The 19,659-nt window shown below is 49.5% G+C and overlaps 8 protein-coding genes across 8 annotated transcripts; 7 read left to right on the top strand and 1 right to left on the bottom strand.

Annotated features, from left to right (window-relative positions):
* Nucleotides 1-491: 491 nt before the first annotated feature.
* FOBCDRAFT_37837 (translation initiation factor 3 complex subunit L) lies at nucleotides 492-2,441 on the top strand. The gene is made up of 3 exons (XM_031184880.3): nucleotides 492-876; nucleotides 933-1,970; nucleotides 2,023-2,441. Exons 1-3 carry the CDS (start codon nucleotides 568-570, stop codon nucleotides 2,104-2,106), a joined length of 1,431 nt encoding a protein of 476 aa, XP_031040522.1. The 5' UTR covers nucleotides 492-567; the 3' UTR covers nucleotides 2,107-2,441.
* Nucleotides 2,442-6,736: 4,295 nt separating this feature from the next.
* FOBCDRAFT_202084 (uncharacterized protein) lies at nucleotides 6,737-7,576 on the top strand (the record flags this gene model as incomplete). Its single annotated transcript, XM_059609020.1, has 2 exons — nucleotides 6,737-7,140; nucleotides 7,357-7,576. The coding sequence occupies 2 exons, from the start codon at nucleotides 6,737-6,739 to the stop codon at nucleotides 7,574-7,576; spliced, it is 624 nt and encodes a 207-aa protein (XP_059467243.1).
* A 260-nt stretch (nucleotides 7,577-7,836) lies between these two features.
* On the top strand, nucleotides 7,837-9,287 carry FOBCDRAFT_37820 (uncharacterized protein). Its single transcript, XM_031184878.3, has 2 exons — nucleotides 7,837-8,413; nucleotides 8,471-9,287. The coding sequence occupies exons 1-2, from the start codon at nucleotides 8,006-8,008 to the stop codon at nucleotides 9,143-9,145; spliced, it is 1,083 nt and encodes a 360-aa protein (XP_031040520.2). The 5' UTR covers nucleotides 7,837-8,005; the 3' UTR covers nucleotides 9,146-9,287.
* FOBCDRAFT_37821 (uncharacterized protein) lies at nucleotides 9,288-10,058 on the top strand. Its single transcript, XM_059612170.1, has one exon. It carries the CDS (start codon nucleotides 9,429-9,431, stop codon nucleotides 9,942-9,944), a length of 516 nt encoding a protein of 171 aa, XP_059464977.1. The 5' UTR covers nucleotides 9,288-9,428; the 3' UTR covers nucleotides 9,945-10,058.
* Nucleotides 10,059-10,310: 252 nt separating this feature from the next.
* On the top strand, nucleotides 10,311-12,701 carry FOBCDRAFT_224303 (Abscisic acid G-protein coupled receptor-domain-containing protein). Its single transcript, XM_031184875.3, has one exon. It carries the CDS (start codon nucleotides 10,777-10,779, stop codon nucleotides 12,415-12,417), a length of 1,641 nt encoding a protein of 546 aa, XP_031040517.2. The 5' UTR covers nucleotides 10,311-10,776; the 3' UTR covers nucleotides 12,418-12,701.
* A 403-nt stretch (nucleotides 12,702-13,104) lies between these two features.
* FOBCDRAFT_293714 (NUDIX hydrolase domain-like protein) lies at nucleotides 13,105-14,008 on the top strand. Its single transcript, XM_031184874.3, has one exon. It carries the CDS (start codon nucleotides 13,117-13,119, stop codon nucleotides 13,735-13,737), a length of 621 nt encoding a protein of 206 aa, XP_031040516.1. The 5' UTR covers nucleotides 13,105-13,116; the 3' UTR covers nucleotides 13,738-14,008.
* A 625-nt stretch (nucleotides 14,009-14,633) lies between these two features.
* On the bottom strand, nucleotides 14,634-17,039 carry FOBCDRAFT_37806 (uncharacterized protein). The gene is made up of 7 exons (XM_031184873.3): nucleotides 16,768-17,039; nucleotides 16,654-16,707; nucleotides 16,513-16,563; nucleotides 16,452-16,457; nucleotides 16,322-16,393; nucleotides 15,991-16,272; nucleotides 14,634-15,936 (listed from the first exon to the last, which is right to left on the bottom strand). Exons 1-7 carry the CDS (start codon nucleotides 16,769-16,771, stop codon nucleotides 14,741-14,743), a joined length of 1,665 nt encoding a protein of 554 aa, XP_031040515.2. The 5' UTR covers nucleotides 16,772-17,039; the 3' UTR covers nucleotides 14,634-14,740.
* A 625-nt stretch (nucleotides 17,040-17,664) lies between these two features.
* On the top strand, nucleotides 17,665-18,680 carry FOBCDRAFT_224300 (uncharacterized protein). Its single transcript, XM_031184872.3, has 4 exons — nucleotides 17,665-17,986; nucleotides 18,035-18,148; nucleotides 18,200-18,316; nucleotides 18,368-18,680. The coding sequence occupies exons 1-4, from the start codon at nucleotides 17,860-17,862 to the stop codon at nucleotides 18,652-18,654; spliced, it is 645 nt and encodes a 214-aa protein (XP_031040514.1). The 5' UTR covers nucleotides 17,665-17,859; the 3' UTR covers nucleotides 18,655-18,680.
* Nucleotides 18,681-19,659: the final 979 nt, after the last annotated feature.

Below are 19,659 nucleotides of genomic sequence, written 5' to 3'. Positions count from 1 at the left end.
GGTTGAAGTGATAGTGTTAAAGATAGAGGATGTCTAGGATGTCAAGTAAAATTTCTAAATATGGGGAGGAAGGAATCTGCTGTACCAGCGAGGCAGTAGCTCTAAAGCCTCCAACTTCAATTTTCCAAACCCAAACTTATATCAATCTTTGTAGTTGTTTGAGTGATACTTTGCCTAGCCGTTACTCATAGTGTGACTAATCTAATCCTTAACTGCACACGATGGTCAGCAAATTTAGACTTCATCAGGCACTTTTGGCTCAGTATATCTGCAAATCGACTAAGAATGACTCATACATACGCATAGAGCCTGAGACACCAAAAACCAAGGTAAATCTTGTTGTCCAGCAAAAGCTGCTACACCTTGAAAGGCTGAATTCTCAAGCTCACAAGCTGAAGCACCCCACTAAATCCGAATGACTAAGCATCGACCCCGCGTGTGCCCGCCAAACGGAAGCCCTAGTTCACCAAAAAAATCGCATCGTTGATAAAATTTCCCCCCTCACCGCGACGACGAGACGAGACGAGACGAGCGAGACCGACGCGCGACTCGACTCTACAAGACACGATGGCTACTTACCAAAACGGCGTGGCTCCGGCCCGCGCCATCGATGACGACAGCGATGTCGAGGAGGAGGCTCTGGTGGCCGAGTACAAGGAGCATGTTCAGTATGAGGATGGTGATGATCTCAGCCGCACCACTTCTTTGAACCTCACCGCGCAGACCGACGATATCCAGGCTCGACTTGTGCAGGCCGCTCAGCCTCTCGATTTCCAGGCGCCTCTTGAGGCCAAGTTCCAGAGCTACGATGCTTACTGCAGCTTGTTTCATTTTATCTTGAACTCCGAGGGCCCCGTCGATCTCGAGCCCCCTTCCGTTGGTCTCACAAAGTTAGATGTTGAGTTGGATAGGGCTAATAAATATTTCTGCAGTACTACTGGGCTTGGGATGTTATCGATGAGTTCATTTACCAGTTCAACTCTTTCTCCTCGTACCGTATGCGAATTGCCCGGCAAACAACCAACGAGGAGGAGCGTCAGGCTCTCCGCGAGAACCCCAACACCTGGGGCTGCTACAGTGTTCTCAACGTCCTGTACTCCCTTATCCAGCGATCCCAGATCACCGAGCAGCTCGCAGCCATGAAGCGTAACGAGGATCCTTTGGCCGTTGCCGGTGAATATGGCTCCAAGAACCTCTACAAGATGCTGGGCTACTTCTCCATTATTGGTCTTCTCCGAGTCCACTGTCTCCTCGGAGATTTCAGCCTGGCTCTCAAGACCCTTGATGATATCGAGCTCAACAAGAAGGCTATGTTCGCCCGCGTCATGGCTGCTCACTTCACCACTTACTACTACGTGGGTTTCTCCTACATGATGCAGCACCGTTACGCCGATGCCATCCGCATGTTCAGCCATATCCTCATCTACGTCTCGAGGACCAAGAACTTCCAGAAGAGCGCCCAGTACGACTCTATCACTAAGAAGAACGAGCAGATGTACGCTCTTATTGCTATCTGCGTCGCTTTCCAGCCCACTCGTCTGGACGACACCATTCACAGCGCCCTCCGTGAGAAGTATGGCGACCAACTCCTCAAGCTCCAGCGCGGTGGCCCCGAGTCCCTCCCCATCTTCGAGGAGCTCTTCCGCGCAGCGTGCCCCAAGTTCATCTCCCCCGTTCCTCCGGACTTTGAGAACCCCGAGGCCAACATCGACCCCGTCGAACACCACCTCGCTGTCTTCATGGATGAGGTCAAGACCAACATGTGGAGCCCCACCATCAAGTCTTACCTCCGCCTCTACACCACCATGGATCTTAACAAGCTCGCTGGTTTCCTCGAGGTGAAGCCCGAGGAGCTTCGATCATGGCTCCTGGTTACCAAGCAGCGAACTAAGCAATTGCGATGGCAGGACCAGGGTCTGCTTGAGGGTGAGCTCGTCAACGTCAGCGACCTTGACTATGCTCTCCAAGGCGTAAGTTTCATGGCCCAATCCAGTATCTCAACATAAACTAACAATCCTACAGGACCTCATTCACATCTCTGAGGCTAAGGTGGGACGAAAGCTTGTGGACTGGTATCTCCGAAACCTGTCCCGCACCTATAACTGAGGTGCTAAAGAGAGAACTGACTAGTCGTTTTTTCTCACATTTCATGGGGTCTTCGATTCAAGCCCGAAATAAGCGCATAGAGCGCTGTGGCTGGATCCTCCAAACGACCCAGGGTCAGGAGAATACCTGGGGTTATGCAGGCCGACTTGATAGGATGCATGGCATGGCAAAGGCGTCTCGGAGTTGGTGATGCTCGTGCAAGAGCTTGAGAATTTCTCGAGTTTAGCTGTATGTGCGGCAGAGATATGGCACTTCCTCCTAGAGGTACGAGAGCCTGTGAAAAGGCTATGAAGAATAAAAGGAATCAAAAGTCGTTTAATCAAATATCATGATCCTAAAAGTCTATATCACCATTATGAATTATGTCAGTTCTGGAAACCGGTTCTTGTACAGGCTTCGCAGTTACAATTTGCATTGAGTTCCCCGTACAACTGAGAATAATTTTGATACGAGTCGTTCGTTGTTGCGTACCTAATCATAACAGGGGAATCACAATTGGGGTTTATCTGTTAGAATCTGGTCTCGAAATGTGCTGAGGAACCCTAATGGTGCGAATACTAGATGGTCCACGACGAAATTGAGCAATTGGCTACAAAACCGGAAAAGCTGATAAGCCATAAACCTTGACGAATGGCAAAGGTTTGAAACATAGTCACAAAAAGCCCTCTTTATTGTTTTGGGGCTTGAGTTATAGTTCCTCAAGTCAAACATAACATTGGTGATGGGCTTTGTGCACCTTGCTTTAGCCACTTAGATCACTCTGTAATGCCTTACCACCAAAAATTCTTTGTATTTAATACGACATAGGAATGTTTGGGGAAAACGAATTATATTATTAGCTATATCGCTTATGCCTTAATGTCAGCCTGAGGTTGTGCCACTTAGAATGATATGTTAAAATAATCCTCATTTTGTACCTAGTCTGCTTGATAAATAGCTAATAGATATTCCGTTATCTTGGCTGAACTGAATTACTGCGTGATGTGTAGCTCATTGATGTGCGGAAGCTATGCGAAAGACTTCCTCCCGGCGCTGTAGGGTTCGGCCATCAGCTAGTATCGGACAGATGGAGGCTCATATTGATTCATCGATGAGGACCGTTGAGTAAGCGGCATAATCGATTAGCGCGGCATGGGCCAGAAAAAGGAATCAAGGTTGTGTTGCAACAAGGACAGTCCTTCAAGTATGGTCTTCGAGGTCTGGTGTGTTAGCGATTGCAGGCTTGGTGAACTAGTATACGACTTTCAGTTTCCGTGGATGCTTATTAGCCACACGTACGGAATCTGTTTTGCTCTGGGAGACCAAGAAATGCCAACCAAGCTTTCCATTGTATATTTCAAGGAAGACCTTGTAGGAAGTCCTATGAAATGTTGTGGACAAGTTTGCCCTGCCATAGCGCCGATGATAACACTCCGCGGGCTGCCTGATGATGCCTATAATGTTTTGGCATGTACATGTATGCTCGTTGGATGAAGCCTCGAGAGGTTCGAGATGTATCTCGGCATTTGTGTTCCCGAGTCTGTGCCACTCAGTGTATTGGCTCGTGATTTCCAGAGCCTAGGTTAGCTCAGTTGGCAAAAGCAATGAGATATTGTGTTCTCGTGGCTGATGAAGATAGCTTCACCGCCGTCTTTAACGACACATACGTGGTCGAGTCAGACCATGTCACCATGATGGTGCGCAGGAGACCTTCCGAAATTCCGGTTCTTTGGTAGCCCTAGTGTGGAGAGGTACCGGTATCCGCAAGGTGCTCTTCCACTCCCATGCTCTGTCGGATAATGGCAGGGCTGATGAATTATTTGACTTTGACAGCTGAAAGAACAGGGGATACTCATGTGGTCTCGATAAGGAAATTCACTGGCTGATACGTTGTGCTTGGTAGTGGCTCAATAATTAATCTGGTGCAACGAAACGATGCGGTGAAGAGTTGTGCAAAAGAAAGACGAGTGACGAGCTGACTGTTCCTCGCTTGAGGTTCCCTGCATGTCTGTTTGTTGTCCGCCTAGTGAGAAATTCTTGGTATTGATCCATAGTAAAAACCGTTTGGTTAGTGCCGTTGAAGCTGATTCGGCTTGTCGTATGGGAGGGATGATGGATCTCAATTCATCTGCAGAGGCTCTGTCCTGAGTCGGCTCGGCCCCACCATTAGCGTGCCTCTCCACTGAAGCCCGAGAGTGAGATGACTCCGCCCGGGGGGAGCGGGATGAAAGGAGGGCTTCTTGTACCGAATCGTGCCCAAAGAACCGGTTCCGACGCCGCCATGGTACATATCATAACACAAATACAGTTTGCTACGTGATACGCTTGTGCTCTTGGCGGTCACCGGTGGGAGTCACACTCGGGACGTTGTTGCCGGGGCCAAGACATTGACACTTTACCTGAAATCTGTGCTGCCTTCCATTATCTATCTTGAGCTTCGCTTCACAGCAAGAAGATCATTGTGTGCTTTTGGCTGCCCAAGCAAACAAGGTGGCATTAGTGAGGGGAAGCCGGCCGAACTAAGCGCCCCTTATTAAGTGGATATCTATTCGCCGGTAAGCTGTCCTACTTGTTGGAGTGGCATCAAAGAGTGTTGAAAGAGTTTCCATGTGATCAAAAACTCTCAGGGATCATAATAGCGTTGTGTTGTGTTGTGTTGCTTACCTGGCCCTCAGGGAGCAAGAAAACTTTGGACCTCTATCCTAAGTGATAAAATGATTTAGGTAATTTAGTATAGATTTGGAAAGCCTTTAGATTAGTTATTTTTGTCATTTAAGATAAAGGTCCTCAGTTTTCTTGCCTCCCCCAGCCTGGGGCCAGTATCAGTGTGAGTGGGCTTGTGACCGGTCTCCTTGCTCGCGTGTCGTTCATTTCCTCTTCTTCTCTGGATAAATTCAAGAGGCCTCTGGTCTCTCTGTTATCTCTATGTCTGTGTTGCAAAAATGATAGAGACCCTGCCCGTGGTTCATCCTGGTCAACCAATGGTTCAGCCCAGTCAACACATGCTTTCTCGCATGCAAATCGAGCTGTGTCTTGGCCTGCAGTTGTTGTCACACCCGACACACAATAATTCATCCAATCCCTGAAGAGCGGCACTGCAACGGCTTACTTTGGCGTATTTACGTCAGCTGTACGTTTTGCACTTTCGCTATCATCAACCTTGTTTTCACCTCAAGTCTCTTTTTATTAGCTGTTGGCGATCTCTGCAGATTCACGCCATTTTAACCCTTGAACGTGTTTTCCAACGCACGTTCTCACAAAGCTTCTGTAATATATCATAAATTCAAATCTCGGCTGATAATAATACACCACTACTGTTGACGTTGTTGCTGCCCAGTTTAATTTCAACCCTCCCAGACCTTTTCGGGCCTACACCCAGTCAGTCCTGACGTGGACCAAGGGCCGATCCGTTCGGCACCGTCCCTCAACCCATCCCATCCATCCTCTTTGGCCTCCTCACGTTGTCTCCCTCGTTTAATGTGACCAAGCCCATATTATCCAGCTACCGACCTCCTCGCTAGGTACTGTATCATGACATCTCTCTCTGCCTAAGGAAACAATAGTGAGACTACCTAGACCTCCCACTCTCCCACCCACCCGTCTTTGGTCTTCGTCTCTTCCAAACCTAAAAACCAAGACCTGAAAACGTGGTCTCGTCGTTCCCTGGCAATAACCTTAAAATCTTATTGCTTTGGGCTGAATCTCGGCTGACCTATGCCTTGATTGTGGCTTCATCTCTTTCACCACAAACTGATTGCAAACAAAACGCAAACGCCTACACCGTCTTCTGACTTTACTCACTCGACCCTGTTACAAAGATTAAGAGTCTTTACTCCGTGCTTTTATCTATTCGCTGTCCTCCGTTGCCTTTCGTAATCTGCGGCCACTATCAGCTCCGCTTCCTCAGAAAGGCCCAGGCTACAACACCACAGCCACCACCAACTTTCATCTCCATTATTACGACGACTTGCCTTTCTTCTATATTCACAGCCACTCCGGTTCGATCTATTGATGAATCAATTGTAGAGGTCCTTCTCCGCACTTTCTACTACTTCCGCCAGATCTGATCGACCTCGGCGTTGCATCTTGGCTCAAGCTCCACGTCTCAACTTGCGCCCGCATCTGCATCTCAACTTCAGCTCCCATCTTCCTTTCTTGACTTCGGAACCGCGTCATTCAACGTCACAAACTTGACTCTCCTAAGCCCACGTTACCGTCAGCCGCGTTCACTCCTTCCTCCTTGTGATTTGGTGTTTCCCTAAATCAAGAGCCAAGCCAAGCTTACCCATCAACTGGTTAGCCTCTCCGTCTTGGTGGCAGTTGCATCTTGGCAATACGCATACCCTTGGGGAGGAACTACCAAGACACTTGACTGAAGCTCAGCTCCGTGCTAGCTCAAGCTTTCTTTCCTTTTTCATCAACCAGAAAGCCCTTACAGAAGAAACTCTTTTGACCTTGGCTTTTCATCATCATACGTCCATTTTATCCCATCAAGCTTCACCATCGATAAGCTTGATTATCGTTAGACCTTACACACATTCGTTCCCAGATATACACGATCATTATTGAACGTATCGACCTGGCGCGAACGACAAGCTGAACTCGGTTTGCCACCAGATCGCGTCTTCTGTGACGCAGTATCGTAGGCAACATGGCCACAACCGCAATGATTCAACCAAACCCGCCCAAGCGTTCCGACTCCGATGTCTCCCCCAGAACAGTGAACCCTCCAAGGAACTCAGCCTCAGAAGACGCAAAGATCGATTACTTCCCAGATTCCAACACAGTCGATGGATCCAATACTAGTGTCCGGGCCAGCGACGGTGACGATTCATCTGCTCGGAAGTCAAGCATCTCCTTCGCACCAGATCCTCGACGTAGCTCAAGCTGTGAAAGCAACCAAAATTCAGCACCAGGCCAGGACTCGACAATTCAAAGGAAATCATCCACCGGCTCTGTCTCTTTTCGTAGAATGACAAACCCTCAACTTCCCCAAGGAAATCCTCAACAGATGAACAACAGTCGCATCCGTGCGAGCTCACCTAACCACTCAAGGTATGTAGCAACTTTTTTCATCTTTTCCCCCTCCCGTTGCACAAATTTTTGCTGTGATCGAATACCAATATCCTCAACCCGATATTGGATTGCACTTGCAACCTTACATCGGCCTGACCAAACCTGACACACGGTACGGCAATATGTAAACTGCCAAAAAACCTCCATTCGGATCGTCGTGGTGCAGACTGGAATTTCTTGTTTTTGTTTTGGAAGAATCGTTATTTCACCAACGGATTTCATTCTGCGTACTGCACACGAACATCGGCGAAACTGGGTTCAAATTGGTCCGGCTGGAAACCTATGTGACGCCATGCCAAGCAACATGTCGCGTGGACTGTGTATTACCATCGAAATCAATAATTCGGTCCACATGGGTCAACCATTTCCATCCAGGTCGGATACGAGCATTGCGGTAGCGGCATCGACTGTTTGAACACCCACTCGTGAAGACAACTCAATGCAGAGGCGTATTGATGAAATTTGCCCGGGCTTTAGGTGGAACTGGGTCGCTTGGCTGGACCATTCCTCACAATAACCTTTCGACTCCACCACTGGCCTTCCCACTATCAATTATGGTTACCCCGCCGTTTGCGACAAAGCTTCCAGTAGACGTGGGGAAATGGTCTTCGCCTCTGGCTACCTGCTCGCTTGGTCTGGATCGTCAGGCCATCATCCTTCATCACAGCCACTGACAAGTCGTCAGCCCCCAAATTCCCGCAGAACCTTCCTCTTGCCGTCGACACAGTCGTCACTGACAATTCTTAACCTTCATCCCCATTATCACTTTCCCGCGCATCCTATAATTACCTCTCAAAACTATCGTTATTGTTCTCAGTCTCTATTTTGTGGCATTTTCACGACAATGGCGACGCTAACCGAGACCCCGCCCGATAGGTTCAAGAAGCATGTCGCATTTGACAATGTTACAACCGGCGAACCGACCAAGAATAATGCCATCTCATTTACGCTCAATGTTCGACATAAGGGTTACCAGGCTAGGCGCAGATCGCGGTGTTTCATGGTTGGGGTTGACGAGCATACCTACTCCGATTATGCGTTGCAGTGGCTGCTTGACGAACTGGTCGACGATGGCGACGAAGTTGTTTGCGTGCGAGTAGTCGAAAAAGAACTGCGACTTACGGACAAGCAGTACAGGGACGATGCAGACTCGATTATGAAGGGGATCGTTGCTCGGAATGGTAATAACAGAGCCATCAACATTGTCCTTGAATATGCCGTGGGCAAGTTACACACGACTTTTCAAGTCCTAGTACGTGAACAGAAAAGGCACCTCCGTTGCCAAGTTCCAGCGCTGACAAAATACCAGATCCAAATGTACCAGCCTGCAATGCTCATTGTCGGAACTAGAGGACGCACCCTCGGTGGTCTTCAAGGCCTGGTCAACACCCGCAACTCGTTTTCCAAATACTGTCTCCAATATTCACCTGTCCCTGTGGTTGTGGTTCGGCCTACCGAGAAGCGCATCAAAAAGAAGGCCAAACGTGCCAATGATTCTGCCCGACAGACCTACGTGAGCATGTTGGCCGCAAACGCCGGAAAGCATGAGGCCGATAGTGAGGCAAGTAGCATTTATGAGCTTGAGGTCCACAACTCGCCCGATGAAGAAGCGCACCAAGTCGCACGCGCTTTAGGACTACCCGCATCTTTCGATCCTACGATTAAACCCCTCAACCATAGCCAGATACCGAATCGCAGATCCCCCGACCCTACCGCTACTGCGGACCCTGTTAATGAGACCTCGGAGAACCAGAGAGTTGTTAAAGATGATGTCAGTGTCGCGGCTGAGAGCGATGACGATGACGATGATGACGACGACTCTGGAGAGTTCGAGGTCATGAGCGGGCAACAAGCCTTGGACAGGCAGAAGATGGATCAGCTTCATAAGATGGAGGTCGGTGAAGCAGCAGCATTCAAGATGAAGGTGGATGAGGAACTTGATGAAGAAGATGATACCCCCTCAGCCCCGAAAGCCACATCATAGAAGATGAAGGGCAAGCAGAAACTAGGTACAGACAATAACAAGCATAAGAATAGCACGGGAGATGAAATTGCCGAAAGCAACGACAAATCCTCCCAGGAGAATAACCAGCTTCCTCAAGTTACTCAGCTAGATTCAGCAGTAAAAGGAGGTCTCTCATCTCTGGAAGAAGAGGGCGACACGACCGAACTGCAACATCTGGATGATTTACAAAAGCGTATGCTCAACGTTGATATAGGGTTTCACTTATCGCGTGGAGCTTGGTAGGAAATAGCGCCCCAAGAGCATGGGGCTTCGATGCATTCTCGGGCCGAAAACAAACAGCCCAAAGTTCCCAGCAATTCAAAAAGCGAGGACAAAGAAGGACCTTCTAGTCCACCCTTCGAAGCACCGGATGCTGCTTCGAAGGCTACACAGATTCCTTCAGGCCGCCCGATTCCTACGTCGCCCACAGGAGACCAAGCACCAAGTACCCAAGACAAAGGCTCATCTATCGGGTTGGAGAATCTTAAATCTCCACCGAACACACGATTCCCTTCGGGAGACTTGCCAAGGGGAGACTCTGAGGAAGAGGTCCAAGATAATGACCAATCTGGTAGTGGCGATGGTGATGGCGATGGTGATGGCGATGGTGATAGTAATAACAACAACAACGAAGAGAATGATAATGAACCACCCAACGTGGCAGAAGCGAGGACCCGTCCCAGCAGGTAGTCATTGTGGGCAAGTGGCTTCAGAAGTTGCTGCAGCGCATGCATTGAGTCGTCCCAGCATTGGCGTCTATGTTAGGCTCACGGTCTGATAAGATCATGCATTGATGATTATCCAGTGGCTCTTGTGGTTTTTAATAGCGCTTCGAAATGATATTACACAGCGATAGACGGGTTTCAGTTCTTAGCTATCTGATACGTATTAGGGTTGAAATTCATATGATGTTTGGGATCGTAACTAATGGCCGTGCGCCGAGGTCGGTGATTCAAATCTAGTTATTATGCATGTGCGTGCGTCTAATGTAATGCAGACCAGGTCTGTTGCATGTCATGTCATGATGCTGCATGCAAGGACCCTTGATCAGGCATAAAGATGTGTAACCTGAGGCATCAACACGTCACTTACGTGCGACCAAACGAGCGCGACGACGTAAGCCACCATTTCTCAGTTCTAGACCCAGGGCTAATTCCAAATATCGAGTCCAACAAACAAATCTCGACTTGAAAACTCAAATGCTGTACAACAGCTGAAAGCAACTGTACATACCTACTGATTGATTCAATTGTCAAGGAAAAAGCGAAAGGACCCTTGAAGTGACGTTGCGTGACATCTCTTGTTTGATACGAGTTGTCGCAACGGCGCTACGCTACGAGGGGCTCAAGCTCAAGGGATAACTTAAGTTACTGGCAACGTTTCAGTCTATTTCAGTTAGATACCGAGTCTCCCCTCCTCTCATGATACAAACTCAAGGGAGGATTTGCTGCGCCGCCGCCAAAACCCGACTAAAATAACTACTCTGACATTCCTACGCCTGCGAGCATACGAGTCCACAAAGAACGATATACTCCTCTGGCCCCGCGCCAACATCGATGATCATCACCGCGACTCACACTGCTTCGATAACGATATAAACTTCACAAAGAATGTGGCCCTTTACTCGCTGCGGCGAAGACGCCTGCGAAATCCAACCCCGCCCTGTCACACTCGCCTCGTCCATCGCCGCCCTCCCGTTTCTCCTCATCTGCATCTCGACATCAATCCTCGTTGTTCGACATGTCTTTCCCCGTCTGAGCAGCGATGCCGATTCTCGCGACGGCGAAGATCACGTCCTACCTACACATGCACCAGCGTGTCTGCGACAAGTCCACGCTGAACATGGTGCCAAGAGCTGGAGGCGGCGCGGCGCAGCCTGGACGTTTGGCCTTACTGTGGGATTGGCTGCTACATTGGGCGCGCTGATCATGGACGAAATCATCGAAGTTGTCAACGCCGACTCGAGAAATTTGGCTTTGAGAATAACGGTGCCAAGCTTGCTGTTCTTGCTGGTCGTGTTGGTACCTTGGCTGGAGTGTCGATCGGTTGTTTCGAGTGCCGGATGGAGTTTTCAGAGAACTGCCAAGGGAAAACTTCCTCGGGTCGCTTGGGGATTACAAACTGCTCTGTTCATGGGATGGCTATTTGCTTTCTGGTCTGTTGGCCAGGCTGTTCCCGAGGGCGCGATGCGCAGGACAAGCAATTGGAGTGGAAGCCTCTCCGAGATGTTGACACGCGGATGCCTGGAACGTATTGGTGTCGTCGGTATCTCACTGATGGCTTTACTGTCTGGCTTCGCTGCTGTTTCTTCACCGTGGCAGGCATTCATGGATCTTACAACCCGTCGCAAACGACCTGTCACAGATGCTGATGTAGCGAGAAAGCAAGCTGGGCTGGATACTGCCAACGAAATGCTTCTCACCAAGCGTCATCGCTTGCAATACCTCGAACGCAAGACATCTGGTCCTCAGAATGGAGCCTCTGCCAAGGGAAGTGGCCTTGTTGGCAAAGTCATGGGTTCTCTTCGTGGTCCAACTGGTGATGAGGCAGAGATGCGATCGCTGCGCTTGGAAATTGCTGGTCTCGAGACGATGGAAGCCAACCTGGCTTCAGGAGTTTCTCTCCTCAAGAGCCACCGGGCTGCCACAGTTCGCGCTTCAACATCCATTGGACGTATTCTTCTCATTCCCTCGCAGCTCTTCAGCTTGTACTGTGTGTATCGCATTGGCGCAACTACAATCACAACTATTCGCCGAGCATATTCACCCACATCAAGTTTCGCCAACACGGATCCCATTAACCGCTTTCTTAGTATTCTTGCGCGTCATTGGGATCCCAAGTTGGATCAACTAGCATGGGCACGCCTTATCAGCTTTGCTCTTAGCGGTGTCATTCTCCTCGCCAGCGCCAACAGTGTGGTCCAGACGTTCCACCTGTTTGCTAAATGGACTCCAGGCCTGCTCCGCCAAGCACAAGCGAATCTGGCGCTGGTGGTCGGACAGATCGCTGCGACTTATGTCATCTCAGCTTCACTTCTCCTCCGCAGTCAATTGCCGTCTGCCTTGGGCTCGGCAGTCGGAAGCGTGTTGCGAGGTGCCTTGAGTCCCGCATTTGTGGATGGTTGGTTTGAGGGTTGGTTCCTAGTAGGCAGCCTTATAACAGCCATTGGTATCTGGATAGGTAGAAAGCTCGGTGGTGATGACGAGTGGGATGAGTACGGAATGGAAGAGATGGGCGCCAAAATGTCGTAGGTGCTTGAGTAAGGTAGTGGTGGTTCGTTTCTATGCTTTTCGAGGTTCGGGTTAGCACGCAAGCATTTTTTTAATAAGCGAAGCGGGTGGATGCACTGTACGATTGACTGACTGATACATGTCTGGGTTGGCGTTTAGACGACAAGGCTCTTGAGAGATGAGAGGCGTTGATACATAGAGTACAATTTGGGTATATCACAGGGAATAGGACTATACCTACTGAGAAAGGATACAGGTAGAAGGGCTTGTCAGGCCCTGCAATACATTGCAATGTTACCAAGAAATATGGTAGCCGCATGTAAATCTTCACCGAGAATGTGATTTATGCAGTGATATGCAGTAGCCTTGGTAGTTGGGTGCTGGGTTGTCTCACAAGTGTCAGTTGTAAGACGAGGTTGACTCACACATTTAACACTACAGACTCAACTGCAGACAAGTCACTTTGGAAAATACGAAGCACTCAAGAGCCAATCTACTCTATATTCTATCTACGCAGAATTTGCTTTACTTATCACATGCTCTATTCATTCTTAGGTAGTGCCCAGTGCTTAACAATTAATATATGCGCGGTATTTCTTTCCCAACCAATCATCTTCAACTCGCAGCCTAAACCAGGTATCGATTATCAAACATATAAAGTCTTCAAGGCTATAAATACTACAACGAGGACAAAATCAACATATATCACCAACTCTCATAATGCCAACCTCACCTTCTCCACCACTATCCTACACACAACCCGCATCTCTCGAGGCCTTCGCCTCTACTCCAGATGTCTTCCGAGCTGCCCACCCCCCAATTGAGCACCTCATAGCTGGCGCCCTAGTCACCAATCCCCAAGGTCAAGTCCTTCTTCTCCGCCGCGCAGCTCACGACTCCTGGCCTCTGCTATGGGAAGTCCCCGGTGGTTGTGTCGATGACTCAGACCATGGCCTCGTTGCTGCAGCAGTGCGTGAACTCTGGGAAGAAGCCGGACTACGCGCAAAGGCCGTAAAAGCCGTGGTAGGAATTGCACCTATCACAGAGCCGATGCCTGATGATCCTCTAGAGAAGGACTTGGAGGTTCTGTATGACATGCTTGTGTTTCGTGCAGATGATGGAGTCTGGGGAAAGTTGACAGTCTGGGTCGAGGTGGAGAGCTGTGACGAAGTCAAGATCGATGAGAATGAACATGTCGAGTTTGCATGGGTGACAGAGGAAGAAGCACTGCAGAATAAGTTCAAGGATGGCAAGAAGTTGGAGTTCGTAAGCGAGGGAGTGAAGAGGAACGTCCTCGAAGGCTTCAGGCTGTGGAAAGAGGAAAGCGAGGCAAGCAGATAAGCCAAAGTGGCCAGCAACAAGAATCATCAGCGGTAATGAAAGGGATCAGCATGAGAGGAGACTTCATGTGCTCATTACTCGTCTATAGTCACACACACACAGTCCTCACCCCTTCTAAAAGCATCAAAAACAACCACCGAGACCTCATTGAGAAACCAGCAAAGACACACAAAAGACACCACACCGCACCACACCGATCGGAGATAAAATAAATAACAGGACATTTCATTGATCCCATGAACCGCCTAGCATACAGATCCGAGTTCATATCGTAAGAATCGACGTCTCATCATCTCTGCCAAGTCTAGAGAAAACGAACTGCCTATAGTAGCCTTGCCTCAGTGTTCGTTCAGCCAAAGCAAGTAAACTTTTTCAGTCCCTCTCCTGCTTTTCACCCTCTCCCTCATATTCATCAATCAAGGAAGTCAACACGCGGCCTAGACGTTTTTGGGGGAAATCAAAAAGAGTAAAAAAAAAGGAAACATAAAGAGATAAAAAAGAGCTGTGATCATTCAAATGCATGCCACGTTTCAGTCCATTCATCCATCCGTTCATCCATCCATTCGCCGCCATTCTTTTGCTTTTGTCTCGAAACGCCAAAGGTCAAATGCTCAAAAATGCCCTCTCCAGCCCCCTGAGCGAGTGAAGTGGGTGTCGAGGTTGATCATGAGTAAGTCCAACGTGTGGCGGTCAGACGAGGAAAACAGGATGCCGTGGTCGATTAGAACCGGCGGAGAGGTTTCAATTCCATGCCCTGAGCAACCTGTGATGCTAGATTGTCGAGGATAACGAGAAGAGCAGGCAACAAGTTTCGAACCAGCCTTGTTTAGAACCAGTTTCAAAACCATCGCTTGCAATCGAGTGTAAGATGGGTGTCATTTACGAGAGAATAGCAAAGTCCAAGATGATCACTACTCTTAACTACGAGCTAGGTGACTCGCATCTTGTGAACAGGCATTCTCAGTCGTCAAACCATAGAGAAACGAGGCGATTGGTACACATTCTAGGGTGCCATCGCACGTCCCTGGCGACCTTTCTTGTTGGGCACTGTAGTCCAACCGTCGTCGTCAGCTGTGGGTGTAGCAGGCTCGGCATCAGTAGAGGCGGATTGTTGAGCAGCTGATCCGTTGGAGCGGAGAGGTCCAGCCCGTGCCTCTCGAATGCCGCCACGGCCACCACGACCGCCTCGAGGTCCAGCTCCTCCACGAGGTCCTCGTTGATCGTTTGAGGCAGAGCGCCAGCTTGAAGCTTCGGTTGCTCTTGACTTGGGAGCACCCTCTCGGGGCTCGCGGTTTCGGATAGGAACCTTCTGCTCGCCATTGGCGCCCTCAGCAACTTCAGCCTTGGGTTCTGTTGTCTCTTGGGATGCCTCAGGCGTCTCCTTAGCCTCGGCAGCTTCAGCGGCTTGCTTGGCTTCAGCGGCCTCAGCGGCCTCAGCAGCCTCAGCAGCCTCAGCCTCAGCCTTGGCAGCAGCCTCCTTCGCCAATTTTCGTTCCTCCTTGGCCTTCTCATCGGCCTCCTTCTTCTCCTGGATAGCCTGCAGGCGCTTGACCTCAATCTCCTTCTCCCTTGCTGCGGTATCGATAGGACGAGCGGCGCCGAAGGGGCTGGCCTTAGCATCAGAGCCCTGGGATGCTGATGAAGCATCGGGGGCCTCGGAGACGGTTCGCTTCTGGAGGTTCAAGCGAGGACGACCACCTTGGGCAGGTGCGGCGTTAGAAAGAGCGGGAGATGGGGGTGCGCTACCGTCGGGGGAGGCAGCCTTGGCGGCATCGGGGCGCATTCTCTCGCGCCACTGCATGTCCTTCTCAGCAGCAGTGGCAGTTCGCTCAGGTCGCTCAGGGCGTTCAGGACGAGGACGAGAACCACCCTCGCGAGCCTCGCCCCAAGCAGGAGAGTCCCGGCGGTTGCCTCGGTAAGACTCACTACGGTCACCAAGCACATCGGGAGAAGCGCGGGGGCGGCTTCCGTCTCGGGATCCGGAACCCTCTTGAGGAGAAAGAGGAGCCAGGGGTCCATGTCGCTCCCAAGTGAACTCACGTTGGGGACGAGACTCGAAAGCAGGATCACGAGGTCGTCGCTCACGGTCACCGAAATCACGAGCACCACCCCTTGACGGGGCATCGGGCAGAGGCCCCTTGCGGTCCCAGTTACCCATCTCACGGATAGAGTCACCTCGGCCAGGATCGCCGCCACGAGCTGTAATTGACGGTTAGATAAAGGCTAAGGTTTCATGGATAGATGCAAACTTACGAGGATCGGCGACCTTGATCTTGATCATTCGCCCGTTGAAGTTCTCGCCATCAAAGGTAAGAGCCTTCTTGAGGCCATCGAGAGTCTCGAATTCGACATAACCGAAACCCTTGGGGCGCTGCAGCTCACGGTCCTCGATAAGGCGGACGTTGACGACACCACAGTCAGCGAGATATTCACCCACGGCGTCGTTGGTAACATCGTAGGAAAGGTTGCCCAAGTGAGCGGTATAAGGAGGCTTGTCGGGGAGGGTTTGAGGGGCAGCTTCGCGAACGGAGAAACCTGCGCCAGTTAGTTTTGACAGTCAAATTACAGCGACATCAACACATACCCCGGTCCTGCCAGCTGGAAGCAGCGTTGTTGTTATACCGAGGGCGGTCGGAAGGGGGCAGAGCCTGAGTGCCTAAAAATGGTCAGTCCACCATGGGTCGAAAGTATCGTATGAAAGCGACAGGACATACCAGTGACTGGGAATGAGTTAGCGATGGGACACATCTATAGATTTGAAGTGAAAGTGCTTACCGTAAGAGGTTTCCTCTACCTCATCAGCCCAAGATGAGCCTCCACCAAAACCTATAAGTCCAAGTCAGTATGGGGTCAACGAGGGGCATCACAGCCAAGTCCGCTGTGCGGCGGGGTGCACAGGCGAGGGGCGGGACATACTGTCAGCCAGAAAGTCCCCAAGGGACATCTTCTGCTGTTCCTTCTTCTTAGGAGCTGGCGAGAGATTAGCATTTGCTTAAAAGACATGCCAAACTGTCATAGAGGGGTGCTCACCCATGATTGCGGTTAGGCGAACACGCGCAACGATTCTAGGACCGATGCGCGCACGAATGCAAAGGGCGAAGCCGACCGGGGTTTCAGCTTTCGCTTCAATGAGGATAACGAGATCGGATCGCTTTGTAGCCGGGAACGGAAGAACCGAATACCGGAATGTCGATTATTTCTGTCGAGAAACTTGCGTTGCAGAGTGTTGATGTGCCCCGACTAACGTTGCCGTGTCTGGGGTTGACGAGTTGAAATTTGCTCGGCGTACGGGAAAAAATGATGATGGAGGCGCCAGTTGAGGGTTGCCTTAATTTTGCCAGTCCTGAAGTGGGCGCTAGCCCTTTTTAGTGCGGGACCCACCAATTAACCCCTCCACTCGATTGATGTCTCGCTTGCATCTCCTCAGAAGCACCAGTAACAGCCCCTAAAAGACCCGGAAACCGTAGTTACACTTTGAGGTTCAAGCAGCTGATTTTGTTTAACAGAGCTTATGAGATCTCGGCCAGATACATCAAGCCAACGCAACCCAGAAATTCTCAGGTCTTTCGCATACGGTACTTTATGCGGCATGTACAATTAATTACATGCCTTGATAAAGATCAAAACGGCTCATAATTTCCACACATGGCAATCAAGTATCAATGATAAATACCCGTTTATTAATTGTCATTCGCCTCATCTCTTTACTAAATTTGACATTTCATTGCATGGTATCACATTACTACATATTCATCTCAACTATAGCCTTTCACGAGTCAAACTCCCCCAAAAGGACACCAGCTCACAGACATTTTTTATGTACGGATTCGAGCCCACCCAATTGGCCCACGGCCCGTGTCATGTCACGGGTTTTCATACCCAAATTTATGGTGGCTCTCTACGATTGGCCTTTGCCTGCTTAGGAAAACTTGAGATTCAGATGCAGCGAGAGCCTCACCAACCTCACTATCAAGTTTGACAAACGACCGGTGCAGCGAGTCATGTAACATTATTATTTTCCCTTCTAATATTGTAATTATATCAGTCATTTGAAGTAACCGACATTCATTCTCTTCTTCTCCTCACCGGCCTCCTTCATATCCATCCTCATACACATCCATCATGGCCAACGATAGAAATCAAGAGCCTCAAATGGTGTCTGTACGCCAACGGCAGTCATCTCGTGGTTTGTTTTCTCCCGAGGTTGTTGACCTCGTGGTACCTCCATTGAAATTCGGTGGTTACGCCGGTAAGCTGCTTCATGCGTCCTCGCACACCCCATATTGACATCAAGCAGGGACTGCAGGTATTTTGGCAGGTGTCGGAGGCTCAATCTTCCAAGAGGCAAATCCCATAGTCTGGGGAGCATTCTCTGGATTTCAATGGTTTACATTGGGAACAAGCTTCTGGTGTAAGTTTACTCACCAAAACCATGTATTGGCCAGCGGACTGACCTCTCAAGTCACCAGGAGTATTGTTGTAAAAGCATGGGGCGGTGAAGAAAGGCTCAAAAATGGCGACAAGACAATTGCCAGCGCAATAGCTGGCACAGCAGCTGGTTCGGTGGGTGGCTTGATCCGTAAGTCATACCACACTGTCGCCGCTTTCTTCTTACTGACCCTGTGACCAGGAGGGCCAAAAAACATTCTTCCCGCGATGCTTGTCTTCACAACAGTGGGAGCTGGTGGCCAAATGATCGCAAACCGAATGGCAACTCGAAAGCCGAAGGTTCACGATGAGAACGAATCATTCTGGACCCGATGGTCTCCCCTTAAGAAGCTTACGGATCAGGAGTATAGGGATATGATGTCAGAAAAGATGCTGAGGATAGACGCTGATATTGCACTTATTGATGATCGCATCGCTGAATTAAAAAAGCAGGCCGAAGATGAAGAACTGAAAGGCTCGTCAACATAATAATACTCATGTTTAAGTTGATTCAATTCTCTCTGATTTTGTCATGACCTGTTGAATTCCATGCTCTGCTCGCTGGCCTGAAAAGACTATTGGCTATCAGAAAGCGGCATGCAATCTGCTAGCAAGATACAGAACATCCTAATCGGCTTCCTTGACAAGGTATGCGGGTAATTGTTGAGTGAAACCATGGACTAGTCAACATTAGTTGGATCTCTGTTGTTTCAGGGCCTTGACATGCTAGACATCCATAGTTGAAGCTGGAGTGAGCATACAAAGTATTTCGCGTATTTGTATTCTTTACTAATCTTGACTCTTCCAGACTGACAACGCATAACACAGCAACTTTCACTGTTCAATGCAACCTCGTAACGAATATTGTTGCTCAGTAACTGCTAGGGTGGGATGATACCACACTGCTATGACACGCTACTGTATTACGAGTTGGATCACTGCCGCGGCGGAATGAAGCAAGAATGACGCAGCTCGAGGGAACTGAGTCAAAATTTGTGGTAGACGAAATAACAATTCCCCTGGGGAACAACGGAGCAACAATCTGTGTGGCTTGGCGGCGACAGATTTTGTTTCTTGTACCTGACTGTCGAGGTTCACGTCTGATGGTGCGCACGTTTTGGTGGCGCTAGGGTAACGAAGCTATCATTGCTACAGTACAAAGCATTCTGGGGTGCATGTTTGATAACATGGTCCGAGTTCGAAGTGACTCGAGGAACGTTGCAGATAGACTCCAAACTTTGCTGCAAACGAGTATGTCAGTGCTGCAAAATGACTTGTGCGGTTAAATCGCATAAGAGAAATATATTGCGGATATCTATGAGAAACTTTAAATAAAAACAATTACAAAACGTTCATGGAGATGAATATCCGATCCTCCACGGAACTCAAAGAGACATGCATTCCCCGCACTTTGACTGGAAGAATGGGTAACCAATGGCAAAGAAAGCACTGTCGTTATTTGTTGATAAGGCACGGGAAAATTCTAACGCTCGT

This window comes from Fusarium oxysporum, chromosome V (genome assembly GCF_013085055.1).
Source record: "Fusarium oxysporum Fo47 chromosome V, complete sequence".
In the NCBI taxonomy this organism is placed as follows: Eukaryota; Fungi; Ascomycota; class Sordariomycetes; order Hypocreales; family Nectriaceae; genus Fusarium; species Fusarium oxysporum.
The sequence above is the reverse complement of the archived record's forward strand: the minus strand, read 5'-3'. Positions and strand labels throughout refer to the sequence as shown.

Excerpts from the sequence above, each read along its gene's own strand:
- FOBCDRAFT_37837 (XM_031184880.3), top strand. The coding sequence starts at position 568 with ATGGCTACTTACCAAAACGGCGTGGCTCCGGCCCGCGCCATCGATGAC. Across the intron at positions 877-932 it reads TCGATCTCGAGCCCCCTTCC|TACTACTGGGCTTGGGATGT; the intron begins GTTGGTCTCACA and ends ATATTTCTGCAG. Across the intron at positions 1,971-2,022 it reads TTGACTATGCTCTCCAAGGC|GACCTCATTCACATCTCTGA; the intron begins GTAAGTTTCATG and ends ACAATCCTACAG.
- FOBCDRAFT_37820 (XM_031184878.3), top strand. The coding sequence starts at position 8,006 with ATGGCGACGCTAACCGAGACCCCGCCCGATAGGTTCAAGAAGCATGTC. Across the intron at positions 8,414-8,470 it reads ACACGACTTTTCAAGTCCTA|ATCCAAATGTACCAGCCTGC; the intron begins GTACGTGAACAG and ends ACAAAATACCAG.
- FOBCDRAFT_37821 (XM_059612170.1), top strand. The coding sequence starts at position 9,429 with ATGGGGCTTCGATGCATTCTCGGGCCGAAAACAAACAGCCCAAAGTTC.
- FOBCDRAFT_224303 (XM_031184875.3), top strand. The coding sequence starts at position 10,777 with ATGTGGCCCTTTACTCGCTGCGGCGAAGACGCCTGCGAAATCCAACCC.
- FOBCDRAFT_293714 (XM_031184874.3), top strand. The coding sequence starts at position 13,117 with ATGCCAACCTCACCTTCTCCACCACTATCCTACACACAACCCGCATCT.
- FOBCDRAFT_37806 (XM_031184873.3), bottom strand. Across the intron at positions 16,564-16,653 it reads TGGGGACTTTCTGGCTGACA|GTTTTGGTGGAGGCTCATCT; the intron begins GTATGTCCCGCC and ends TTGGACTTATAG. Across the intron at positions 16,273-16,321 it reads TTCCAGCTGGCAGGACCGGG|GTTTCTCCGTTCGCGAAGCT; the intron begins GTATGTGTTGAT and ends TAACTGGCGCAG.
- FOBCDRAFT_224300 (XM_031184872.3), top strand. The coding sequence starts at position 17,860 with ATGGCCAACGATAGAAATCAAGAGCCTCAAATGGTGTCTGTACGCCAA. Across the intron at positions 17,987-18,034 it reads GAAATTCGGTGGTTACGCCG|GGACTGCAGGTATTTTGGCA; the intron begins GTAAGCTGCTTC and ends GACATCAAGCAG. Across the intron at positions 18,149-18,199 it reads ATTGGGAACAAGCTTCTGGT|TCACCAGGAGTATTGTTGTA; the intron begins GTAAGTTTACTC and ends TGACCTCTCAAG.